The sequence below is a fragment of the Camelus bactrianus genome, chromosome 3 (assembly GCF_048773025.1).
Source record: "Camelus bactrianus isolate YW-2024 breed Bactrian camel chromosome 3, ASM4877302v1, whole genome shotgun sequence".
NCBI classification, from domain to species: Eukaryota; Metazoa; Chordata; class Mammalia; order Artiodactyla; family Camelidae; genus Camelus; species Camelus bactrianus.
In genome coordinates, this window is record NC_133541.1 from 46,404,620 (window position 1) to 46,417,926 (window position 13,307).

The 13,307-nt window shown below is 42.7% G+C and overlaps 1 protein-coding gene across 11 annotated transcripts in view; it reads left to right on the forward strand.

Moving 5' to 3' along the window:
* MAST4 (microtubule associated serine/threonine kinase family member 4) overlaps nt 1-13,307 on the forward strand; it is a 514,312-nt gene that overhangs the window by 327,226 nt on the left and 173,779 nt on the right. Inside the window, exon 2 of one of the 11 annotated variants that reach the window (XM_074359169.1) lies at nt 1,139-1,219. The exons of 9 other annotated variants lie outside the window; for them this stretch is intronic. In XM_074359169.1, the coding sequence (XP_074215270.1) occupies nt 1,139-1,219 (81 nt within the window). Of the gene's footprint in view, nt 1-832; nt 1,220-13,307 lie in introns of those variants that run through there. One more of the 11 variants, XM_074359165.1, reaches the window with a different exon arrangement.

Consider the following 13,307-nt stretch of genomic DNA (forward strand, 5'->3'; position numbering starts at 1 on the left):
CTGATTTTAGTTACTGTTGCCACTTCTCTGTTCAGTGAAGGGCACAACCAGCTTGAATTAGCCAAAATGTAACTCAGTTCCATGACACCTTTCTCTTGGGTAGGAAAATGTGGTACAATGTAGAGTCATGGTCCAAAGGAGAGGCAGAAGAATGTTCTTTTAAAAACTCAATAAAATGTAGCAGGAGTTTCCAGCACTCAATTCAACCTAAGAATTGGTACCAGAATACCTAGCTAATTCTTACTTTGATTTTGCCAGGTGAAAATAATTGGGAATTGACTAGTATTAACTTCATACTTAGATAGATTAGATCTATTGGCAAAATTGTTATAAGATATCTGATAAATTTAAGTTTCACTTCCTCCCTAAAAGAGAAGAGCCATGAAGCCAAAAGTAAAGGAGTTAAAGAGACTGTAAGATCACCCCATGCTGAATATTTGAGAGTTGGCTGGTGAATACCCTTGGTGGTTTGGATGGGTTGGTGAGAATAGAAATTATAATGGCCCGTTACAGATGAATTTGAAAAAACCTCTTTGGAGAGGAAAATACTTTATAGCCATATATGAGAAATTTTGTAGTTACTTATTACAAATATCAACATAAGAACACTTTTTACCATTGCCCCCTGAGAATTAGAGAACATGTTGGCTACTTTTCACTGCAAAGTGCTTAAAAATGCATCTTCCTTTATGGAAATGTTTGTTGGCTTTGCTTTTAAAAAGCTGCAGTATTTAACTTCAATTTTCATTTCTGTGGTCTGATAGCTCTTCTATAGATTTACCATTGCTTCTGAATCAGAAATAGAATATACTCAATGTTAAAAAAAAAAAAAAAAACAGTGGATTTTCTTTGCAAACATCGCATGTCGAACATATCTGCCAAGTTGTTTTGTGACAAAGGAAAGGCACAAATAAAAATGGCAGCAGTGGTTTTGAGAATGTAAATTTCAGCAGGAAGCATTGTGCTTGTTCTCCGTTTGAGAGCCAGAAAGGGGCACGTGATTAGATGATTACCTAGTGGTCCTGATAAGCGAGCTGTGATGGTTCTGGCCTAGAGGGAACAGAGTCCTTTCAATGAGCTGTAGTGTTTATACTGCCATCATTTCTCCCACTTGGAATGACATTATTTTAACTTTCAGTCTCACTCCAAGGAGCCTGAGTCCAACCCCATCCAGCCCAGGCAGTCCCTGTAGTCCTCTCTTCGCTTTTCACTTCTGGAGGTAAGCGCGCTCCAGTGCCTGCCCGGGGCTGCTTTGCCTTCAGATCCTAGCACGACTGTGTGAATGCTTTGGACTGCACTACGCAGTGAACAGTTTTTCCTTAACTGTTGTCTTAGCGTTAACATATGCAGCGAGGAAGCTGGTTGTGCTTGATCAGGCTGAGAAAATGTACTGTGCTTATGCCATAGAGCATATCTTACTCAATTCACCTAGTGGCCAGTGATTAGTTGTTTGCTGGACTCCTGTGTGTGTATTACTGTTTTTCATATGGCTTTCCTCAGGAAATGGTCTGCACTGAATTCCACGCGTTTTGATCAATCGCTTATGATAGATACAGTTTCTTTCAGTTTCTGGAAAGCATTTTCTAATATATGTTAGAGTAGCATATCTGTGGCCACAAGTAATTTCCTATTCTGTTATTTACAGGAAAAAGTACTTAAATTGTCTAAAAGGAGTAGTACTTTTTAATCTTTTTTAAGAATTCCCAGTTACATACCCTATCCTCTCACTCACAGGCTGATAGAAATTCATTCTTCTCTATTCTATAGAGAAATATCTTCAAGGAACTCGAATTGCATTTTAGCCCAGTTTGTTACAAGAATAGATGATAGAAAATACTGTTAGCATTGTACGTGTGGTATGTATGTTCTATTAAGATTTTCATGAATTCAGTATCTAGAGTAGAGGCGTTGATATGGAGAGAGTCCCCAGCTTCTCTCCGCCCTTTGTTAATCCTAAGGGACAAAATGAAGCAAACTCTCAGTTGACAGAAAGAGTGACTTAAATTATTTTTTATCAATGAATACTTTTAACTTTATATATGCAGATGAATGAAAAATTTGCCACTCATGGCTAGTTGCATAAAAACACTAACATAGAAGCTTTCTGCTTACGTGGTATCAGTGGGACAATTTAACAAATGTGTTTCTCTCATTTTTCTAAAATAAGACTGAACTAAAATCTGCAAAGAAGAATTGACTGGGGAAATGAATTAGTGACTTTGAACTTTGGTTCTACTCTTCTGCTGATAGGATTATACTTTTTCTTGTAAAAGTGACTTTCAACATGGAAGTTCCATGTAATAGCTTTTATAAGGCATCCCCTGAATATAATAGATCCTAAAGCACAGAAATAGTTTTCTGACAATCGAGAGAATTCCATTGCTCTTGTAATTTGTCTATTTTTGGTGATTCAGCCGCAAGTAATTGGAATGCCTTCTGAACTTTCTTCTTCAGTGTAACGTGCCTTTATTAAATGCTCACATTTCCTTTTCTCTTTCCTTCCTAAAGACAATAGGCTATTCAAAATGAAGGTGCTATCTATCAATAGTGGAGGAGAATACTCAGACTAAGTGCTGTGTGGTAGTGCAGAGGCGGGTGAGGTTCTGAAAAGTGTTTTTGGAGAGAGATTTTTAGGGAGCTGGTGATATTTGAGCTGGACCTTAAAAATTTTGGAGGTTTCAATGGGGAGAGATGGTGGTGAAGGACAAAACAAGACAAAGAAAAACCAAGGCAAGGAGGTGAAAAAGTGTGGCACATTGTAGAAATGGTGTGTTAGCTAGAACATCGTGTGGGCGAAGTAGAAGAAAAGCTTGGACTTGCACAGAGGTTGATACGGACTTAAAAATTAATTTGGAAAACAAAACAAAACAATTAATTTGGGACTGTGCTATGTAGGGCCTTGAATACTGAGCTAAGATGTTTGACTTTCATTTTGTAAGCATTGCACAGTATTGGAAGACTTTTTTGCATAAGGAAATGACCAATCCAAGCTCAGACTGAGAAAAGTTACCTTCACTAATCTGTTCATTAAGAATAGGTAGAATTTTAGGTAGAAACTCTAATGAGGATGCTGGTGCAATATTTCACGAATAACAGGTCCTGGATTAGGACAATTGCAGTGAATTAAATTAACATTTGCAAAGTACTTTATAGTTGACGGAATGCTTTTGTATACACTGTTTCATTCAATTTAATCCACCTGACACTAGGCAGGAAGGAGTATTGCTTCTGTTTATGGATGAAGATGCTAACACACTTAGGTATTTAAGCAGCTTAACCAGCCTAGGATTCAAAATGAAGTCTCAGATCTTTCCACTGTGACTAACTTAAGACATACACATCGCCATGAGATCATTTATACTGGATTTTAATTGTCTGGTTTAGGTAGACCTGTGACCTCCTTTAGTCATTTTTATTTCCCCAGTGCCTCTCCAATGCCTGGAGTATAGTCAGTCTTTGAGAAATGTTTATGAAAGAATGGAGGAATGAATGAATTGGAAATGGAAGATGTACTGGTTACAGTGCTGCTCACAAATCAGCCACCAAACAAGTATATGTTGGCTCAGATATGATGGTACTGTATTTCTCACTCACTCGCAGACCGAGAGTGTGGAAAGGATCCACTCCACACAGTCATTTAGAGACCCAGGGGGATCTTCAACGCATAGCCTGTAAGGTTGCCCTGGGACATCATTCCAGCTGGTGGAAGAGAGAAAGAGCATGGGAGAGGGTGCCCTGGCAGATGCATCACTTCCACTCATGTCCCATTGCCTAAAATTCAGTATTCCGACTACACCCAAGGACAAGGAAGGCTGGAGAGTACAGCTTCTTTGTGTCCAGGAAGCAGAGGAAATGAGTTTGGTAATAGCAATCTTTGTCACAAAAGTTGATGAAAGAAAGGTGCCCGTAGTAGGTGTCCAGTAGATAGTTTTGAATGGATGATGGACACTGAGATGTCTAGTGTTAATTGAACAGAACCCAAGAGAGCAGAATTGGAGGGCGAGGGAAATTATAGTGAGGATGAGTTTGGTCTTGAACACACTGAGATTTAGGTGGAGAGATCTATTTGGCAGCTTGGAATTGGGTGTCTCTAATAATGTGCCCCCAGATGATGGTCCCATGTGAACTGTAGAGATTCCAAGTAGGTTCATGCTATTACCATACAAAAAAAGCATTTATTGCATCTCTGCAGAGAGTTTGTTTGTTTGTTTGTTTGTTTGTTTGTTTTTCTCTTCTATTGATTGTGATGGATCAGATTTCTTCTTTGTTCCTTTTTTATGAGTGGTGTTTGAAGGTCAGGGGAGAATGATGGTGGTGAACATTAACAGGTGCCTGTGACCTTTTGAGGTGCTGACACACAGTTTCTCAATATGGTGGTGGAAGATTCTGTTCCTTTCTTAGGGAAGCCCTGGGGGCAGGCTGTGCTGAGATGGGAGTTAGTACTTCTTGAAGACTGCCCTGAAATGAGAGATCTGTAGCTTCTGGGGAAGTTCAGCTGCTAAAAGAAACACAAATGCAGTTGGGTATGTCTCAGGAATGAGACCTTGCAGTGCTGCAGGGAGGCCACAGCAAGGCATGTTTTGGCTCAGTATGAGGGGAAGAATTTTCTAAGAAAGCCTTCTGCTTGTAGAATGGGCCACCTCATCAGGCCATTGGTTTCACGCCACCGGAAATCTCTCAGGAAAGCCAAGTTCCCATGTACCTGGAAAGATGTGGAACAGATAATTAGACCACGTTATTCCTGAAGGCTTCTCCATCCCCAAATTCTGATTCTCTTGTCTCACAATAGGCTGGAGAGAGAAAGGCAAAATACAAAATTTATCCAAGAGCTTAAAAAAAAAATGCGCCAAACATCAGTTTATCAACCCCACTGTGATAGAAAAATACTTTAAAAAACCTTGAGTAGAATTGATATATGCCTTCCACTTCCCCATTTGGAGGCAACCATAGCCACTCAGAATTTCCACAATCCCCAGTACTTATTAAACTGACTCCACGTTAGTGGCTGTTCATATAATGATGACATCAGTGCCTCATGAAAAATGTGAATATGACCCAGGCCAGCTCATAATCTGGCCTGTGATTATTAGATAGCAGAATTCCAAAGGGGATTCCCTCGTTTTACATTCTCAGGATCTTTCTTGGCACCGAGCATGCCTGGCCCTCAGTAGGGACCAGTAAGTAGCTGGAGGCTAGGTGCCATTCCCCAGGGACCATGTTTCTGTTGATACAGCGATGTTCTTTTGCATTTTCATTGCATGCCCCCACTTCTGAGAGGATAGCAACCATCAGAGCACTCCCTGCACTCATAGTTTACTTCTTCCAATCCTTTAATTCACCTTCCCATTTGGTTCCTGGAGTCTCAAGGTGGTGGACACGCAGTCAGCTACACAAGAGATATCAGTGGACTGGCTGTTCCACTTCTTTCTTCTCTCTCACAAACCACCCCCCCCCCCTTCATTTTGGCTGTGACTGAAATCACACATGCCACATTGCTGGTGGGCTTGAGTACCAGTTTCAGAGAGGAATACTGCCATTGTGCCACAGATTCCTCAAGGACACTGATTTCTGTCTATTACTTTCCGCAGATGTAACCACAGAGCCCCAGATAGTGCCTGGCACGCGTGGTAGAGGCTCCATAAATGCGTCCTCATGGACTGAGTGCCGTTCCCTGGAACTCAAGCCTGTTGAGGGGTCTTTACCTGTGCTCACAGCGTGCCACGCTCGTCCACGGTCTGTGTGCTCCGAGAACCGTGCTGACACTTTAAGAGGGAGGGCGGTGCATTTTGATTCTTCCATAAATATTAAATTAGAACCTTCAAGATGTAAAAACTGACCAGGCATTAATTATAAATAAAGTGAGGTTCAAGGACAGAGTTGAACCACATTGTTAAAGGTAAACCTCAGAGCATGTTTGAGACTGTGCCTGGCCATGGTGAGGGGCGGAGAAGGTGATGCAGAAGTCATGGCCAATGACACAGGGAAGAGGATAAGCTGTTTAAAGGGAAGGGAGTTAGATTGTAAGCACCATGGGGTGGAAGCCTGTCTGTTTTGCCACTGCCATCTCCCTGGCACCTGCAACAGCGCTTGGTGTATAGCAGATACATCATGAGAGCAGTTAATTGTTGTCATTGAATGGGCTTTGAAGCTACTGGGGACTTTGGGGAGCTGCTTTTGAAAAACCAAAGCCCTTCAGTGAGTCTGTGTTCCCTGATGTGATTGTGATCTAGCCTAGAGCTGGGTCCCTGCTGCCCTTTTCCTACAGGGCTCCTGTTCTCCAGTGTACCACAGACCCCGCCTGGCTGGCTGCCTTCACTCACATTACCTGACAGGCCCTGGAGGAACTGAATTTGGGACCCCGATAGACTAGGAACATGGTGCCTGAGTCTTGGCCACTGCCCCCACTGCATACAAGCTTTGTGACCTGGGGCAAGTCATGAACTTCACAGACCTTCATGGTCTTCACCTACCTCACACACAGCCTAAGAATAAGAGTAATAGCTTACAGGTAATGAATGAGATAAATTTCTGTTAGCAAGAATGGGACCTGTGGTGGTCCTCAGGGTAGTAGGAAGGACAGACAGGCAGATGATACTTCAGCACAGGAGGACACTGGGGACAATGGTCACCTTGTCCAGTTTTGCCAAGAGTGGGCCCATTTGTCCTGTTGCTGCTGGAAAGGTTGCTGGGCACCCACAGCTTCCTGAGTCCCCTCACTTTGCTTGTTGCCATGGTGAGGGGCAGACGTGATCAGCATTTACTAAATACATGGCGGTGTGTTGTGATTTTGTGTCTGCTTTTCCTGGGACACCTGTAAGTGTGGGGAAAATCATCCAACTGGTAAGCCCATCTAATTTCATTTACTTTGTAGGATGAGCAGGACCACTTGTCTTTTTCATTTTCTGTTTTCCCCCCTTCACTTGGTGGAAGCTATTGAGAAGAATCTGAAGAAGCTGGTACCACATGGCAATTTATTCATACTCTAAAGACACCAGTTCCAGTGCTTTGGGGAATGGGATGGTTTAATGAACTGCCTTATGCATCCCCGAGTTTTATTTCTGAATCGTTGTGTAGAACCAGAGCTGTTTAGTGCAGGTGCTCCATGGAGTGGTTCTGCAAAGCAGGGATGGGCACAGTTATGAACACTTTGTTGGTCCTGTGGGTGTGGGCTGGGCAGAGATGGGAAGGTTGGCAGTCTCAGGTGCCTCTGGAGGGGTGGCAGGGAAGGTGTGGACTGACCATTTAGCACTTCTCTTGGCCTTCCCATGGCTTATGCCAGTGCCACCCTCTTGAGGCTTCTGTTGCTTGTAAGAATCCAGAGAAGGGAGAATGAGATGATGTGTCTGTGGGGGATTGGGGACGGGGGTAGACTCATGTGCAGTGATGGGGAAGGATGCATAGTAAACTTACTACAGAAGGTGTTTAGGTACTTTCTTTCGGGTTTTTTCCCTAGAGTTTATTATTTTCTGAACTGATATGATAAACTTAGCTGTTACGAAGTTATTGAGCCTAGGGGATGAGGTCTTGTAAGGTCAGGTAAGTTTATCATATCAGTTCAGAGCCTTCATTCTCACGGGTGTAGGTGCCTACATCACCAGGCACTGGGAGCCTTTCAGGGGTCTTAGTTTTTGTTATGATGATTCTCAGTTTTTTGTTATGTGTTCACTTTTTCATGCTAACTTTGCTATTTGGCTTACTGAGTTGAGTGGGAGGCTAAAATGATTGACTTAAATATTTGCATGTGCAGTGGCTTGGTTTCCAGCGTTCACTGAGACTTTGCTATGTGCCCTACACTCTCCTAAGTGCTTTACGTATGTTAACTCCTGTAGTTCTCACAGTGCCCGTTAGGCAAGAAACACAGTTTCACATTTTACAGATGGGAAAACTGAGGTCCAGAGAAACAAACTTCTCCATCGTGACCATGCATCTCAGTGTGCCCAGGTTCAGTTCAGTTCATGCCTCCTGTCCCAGACTGATTGTTAAAAGTGCCCCCTTTCACTCTCAAAGCCTCCAAATTTGAACAACAAATTTTACCCACTTACCAACATCCAGTAAGAGGCTTGATCTGGCTCAGACTCAAGCCCCCAGAGGAGGAGCCCCCACTGTCATTCTAGGGCATCAAGCTGCACTGTCTACACTTTCCTTCAACACACTTCAGTTTGCAGTCCAGTTAACTTTGCGTTCCGGATCGAATATGCTCTTTACAGGGGAGGTGATTTTTGTTACCATCTGGAGCTCATCTGTTTGGTTCACCGTACAAGTCAATTTTTCAGTCCTCTGTTGGGAGTGTGGTTATGGGACCAGGGAGCATATTTTGAATTGTGGTGCCCTATTTTCTGGGTTTTTTTAGGTTTTATTTTAGACAGAGCCTAAGTGATACACTGAAGGTTAAATTGATTTCATTTGGAAACCAGGCCATGGGCCCCAAAGGCACTGAGAGCTACCACTGCTCTAACCCGAGCGGTCTGTGCCCAGTTCCCTCCACCGGGGCTGGCCTGCTTCTGCTCCGTGCTGACAGCGTCTCCCCATTGGTGTGGTGGTCTCAGGCCCTGTCAGCTCTATTAGAAGGCATGCTTCTAAAGGCCTGTAGAAGGAACCCCACCCCAAGCACAAGGAGCCTAGACACTTCCTTTTTACCACTCGCCATTAAACACTCATTTGGCCCTCATCACTCATGAGTGTTCATTGCAACATTGTCTTTCTGGACCAAATATTGTGACCTGTTTATTTAACCAAATTTTGAATTTTGGTTTTAGAATATATTGAAATTATTCTATGGAACCTTAGCATTTATCTCTCCCTTACTAGATCATCTTGGGATAAATGAAAAAATTACTTTGTGTGTGTGTGTGTGTGTGTGTGTATGGGGGTGAGTTTTGCCCTATGTTCCATTTTGTTACTACATTGCTTTGAGACTAGGAAAAAGACATTTCACACCATTTTGAAAAACTGATTTCCTACACTTAAAATGTGGCTACAGCCATTAACACCCTCCCTGTTGATAAGAGAATGAGGTTGTGATATTCTTTGAAAGCAAAAGATGATGATACAACAAGAAACTCAGAGGTGTCTCAGTCAGAGGAGTGATACCAATGCAGAATTTAAAAAAAAAAAAGAAAATACAAGAAATTCTCAAGTTTCTCCAGCAGTAACATGGGGATAATAATACCTCTTGGAGGTGTTATAAGAATTAATTAGGTAGCGTTTGTGAAAAGTTCCAACATGAGGATTCTGGGGTTTTTTTTATTATTATTATTATTATTATTATTATTATTATTATTATTATTATTATTATTATTATTATTATTTATTATTATTAGCTTCATATTGTTCTTGGAAACCCAGCATTCAAAATGAGCTGCAAAGCCCGACCTTTGTATCAGCAGGATGTTGTGTATTCTAATGGAACATGACAATGGTGAGAAGTTATGAAAACAGGGTAGCTGTATTCATGATCCCAGGTGAAGAGAGATGAGCTCAATTTCATGGGTTCTTAGGCTTTTCTCCTACATTCCCCCTGGCAGCATGCAAGGTGAATTATTACTGGCTCCAGCTAATAAAACAGTATGGGGATACCCCAAAGTGAGAGAACATCTACTTTTCCTGCACCAGTATTGGACTTGTTTTTCTTTTCCTGTTTATGTAAAATACTAACTTGGCTCAGTCTTAAGTCAGAAAGACATATCCCTGGATTTGGTAGCAGCCTCCTAGCTTATCCCCTGCTTCAGTTCAGCCCTTCAGCCCTGCTGGGCTCATTCTCCGTCGCGTACTTGGCATGGTCTTGTATAAGTCGCTCTGCTCAGAGCCCTCCCATCTTCCATGACCCGCCTTCCTGCTGCCTCTCACGCATTTCATTCTGGATGCTTTGGGCTCTGCTTTTTCTTGACCATTCTGGCATGTTCGTGTCATGGCCTTTTGTCTCCTGTTCCTAGAATGTTCTCCCCTTGCGCTTTCCCCTTCTTAAAAAATTCCAAAGCTACCAAAAAAGTTAGAACAGTACAGACAACACCCATGTTCACCTTGATTCATCAGTTGACACTCACCACATTGGCTTTATCTTCCTGCCTCCTTCCCTTTTAGTGTACATACATATTAAAAGTTGTTTTTTTTTTTTTTTTTGCTGAACCATTTGAGAGTAATTTGCAGACATTCAGACATTTCACCCCTAAATACTCCAACATTTATCTCCTGAGAACAAGTACCTTCACTTCATAGCCATAACATCATTATGTCATTATTATACTCCTAGGTTGAACATGATTGCAATATTATCTGATATGCAGTCCATATCAGATTTCTGCAGTTATGCCTCCAAAAGTTCTTTCAAGTTGTATTTTTTAATCCAAAATCCAATTAAAGATGATCTATTCCATTTAGTTGTCATACCTCTTTAGTCTCCTTTAATTTAGAACAGTTCTACTTTTTTTTTTTTTTGGTCTTTTTATAATGTTGACACTCTTAAAAAGTACAGGACAACTGTGTGATTGGCTATCCCACCATCTCAGTTTATCTGATGGCTTCTTCTTCATTAGATTGAGGTTGAGCATGTTTGACAAGAACAGGAGAAGGTGTCTTACCCAGAGCATCACATTGGGAAGCCCCAAATCTAGTGCCTGCCAGACTTTTCCCTTTTGCTTTATTGGGTAAGCTCTGGAGCAACATTCTGAGTTCACATGAGTATCCTTTTCTCAACAAAATTTTGCCTGGTGGTTTTGCATTCTTCGGTGATCTTGCTGGAGTCAGTTGCCATGTTGCTGTTTGTTAAGTGACGGTTTTCTAATTCTACTGTTAGCTGGTATTTTTCAGTTAGAGGAGAAGTCATCCTCCTTCCTCTCCCCCTATTTTGAGGAGTGTCATTATTGATTCATGCATCTTTTTCAATGAATAAAATAGATAACATCTGTTTGGTGCGTGATAATCCGTGACCACCATTCCTGTTTTTGTTGGTCAGGTTGTCCCCAAATTCATTAGTGGGAAGCCTGTCAAGCCGACTCCTGGGTCCTTTTGACCTGGTCCTGTTGGTCTTCGAGCACCTCATCTTCTGACACAACAAGCTGTTCCAGCTGTTGGGAACGGCTGGAGGAGCACTCTTGCTCCTGCTCTCCGGTCACCCGACCTCTCCTTCACTTCCTTACTTACTGTCTGAACTAGGCACCACTGCGACAGAGAGACCATCCCACCCCTCTTGGAGAGCCCCAATAGCCCCTCCCTTACACCTGCTTCCTGAGGTCCCCTTTGATGTGTATCCCCCTCGCTGTGTAAGGTTTGTTTGTTGTTTATTTTGCCCAACTAGCATGAAGCCCTTAAACTGGCAGTGATGTGCCTGTTTTCCTCACTACTGGGTACATAGTATGTCCTCAATAAATACTTGTCGAAGAAAATGACTGAATGCATGTACTCCCCCATTTTGAGCCTTCATCAAACTCTTCCAGATTAGCTGCTGAATTGTCTATTCTTGACACTGAGGTGAATCGGGCTACATGGAGCTCACACGCATTCGTTTAGAGGGAGTTTATTGCTATTTTACTTCCAGTGGTTTTCCTGCCTTTGGATTTCGGTGATGGTGTGGAACGGTTTGCACTAACAGTGCGTCACAAGTGACACTCAGTGCAAGGCGCTTGCAGAGACAGTGGAAGCATCTATGATGCGGTGCCTCTTTCCCCAGCTTCTCTGAACAGAAGCTCTGGCTATTTTAGAAAAAAAAAATGAAACACTTGACACTGCGTTAGAATTTTTACATGGGATCTAATTCTGGGAACTAAAAATTGAGTAGAATAATGGTTTTATTTTCCAAATGAACAAATAATACCTTAAAAGCCTTCATGGGACATGCAGAGTATGAGAGTTGTTCTTATTCTCAAAGAATTTCTGTTCTAGCTGAGAGGAGGTGAATTAAGAAACGAATATGGGGGGAGAGGGTATAGCTCAGTGGTAGAGTGCATACTTAACATGCCTGAGGTCCTGGGTTCAATCCCCAGTACCTCCTCTTAAAAATAAAGATATAAATAAACCTAATAACCCTCCCCCCCAAGAAAAAAAACCTAAATAAATAAATAAATAAATAAAAATCACTGTTAAAATTTAAAAAAAAGATATATGCAAAAAAGAAAGGAAGAAAGAAAGAAACAAATACAGGGCAGGAATTGTACTTTAAACACTTAATGTAGTTGGTGAGTGGATTGGCCTGAATGGTGGCCCCAAAGGTTTCAGATCCTAATCCCTGCAACGAGTAGACTTTATCTTATTTGGAAAAAGAGCCTTTTAGGTTGTGATTAATTTAAGGAGTTTGAGATGAAGAGATTACGCTGGATTATCCCGGTGGGTTGTTAATCCAATCACAATAATCCTTCTGAGAGAGGAAGAGGGAGATTGGACACAGAGAAGCCAGAAGAGGCAGGCGGCAGGCTCTCCCCTGGTGCCTCCTGAGGAAGCACAGCCTGCTGACATCCGGAGTTGGCCTTTGATCTGCTTTTGGACTTTTGGCCTCCAGGATGGTAAGAGAATACCTTTTCCTTGTCTAAAACTACCCGGTTTGTGGTAATCTGTCATAGCAGCCATGGAAACCAAATGAAATGGTAAACTGTGTACTCTCTCACTTTCTTGTGACCCTCAGATGACTCTGTGAGAGCCCTGTGGATGAGCCCCTCTGCTTCCCTTTCACAGAAGGGGGACCACGGCCTGGGGGAGTCATGTGACCTGAACCAGCTTTCCTGATTGTTAGTGCCGTGGTCCTTTCACGCCCAGCACCCCACCTCCTTCTAATACTGCTCATAAAGATGGTTCATGAAAGAGCTAGACCACTGTGGCTGGAGAGGTCAGGGACGGACGTGGGAGAGGTGGTACCCTGAGGGCATCCTTAAAGGATAAAGGTCTTTAAAGGCTGGAAGATGCCCAGCATGTTTCCCACAGCCCAGGGGCCTTATTCCCTCTTGAGGTGCAGTCTGAACCTTCCAGATTTTGGATGTCTTTGAGCATATGTGTGACCATGTGTCTGTATTTACACAGAGGAGAGAATCCCTTGCTGTCTAGTTGATGGTGCCTTTTAGCCACATCTCATGGAATCTTTGCTGCTTCAGTTTCCACGTGTGTGGTGGCTTCCTGACACATTACAGACAGTGCACATGGCTCCAAATAAAAGCCGCAGGATGACCTGCCGTTCTAGCCCTCCAAGGCCTTACCGCTTCCTGCAGAGTGCTTGGCTTGGCTCACTTTTCCTCCCCAGCAGCTGTTGAAAGTCTCCTGTTGCAGACCCGGCTGCAGGCTGCAGACCCATGCTCTAGGCCTCCTGGCCTGCCCTGCTGCTCCTG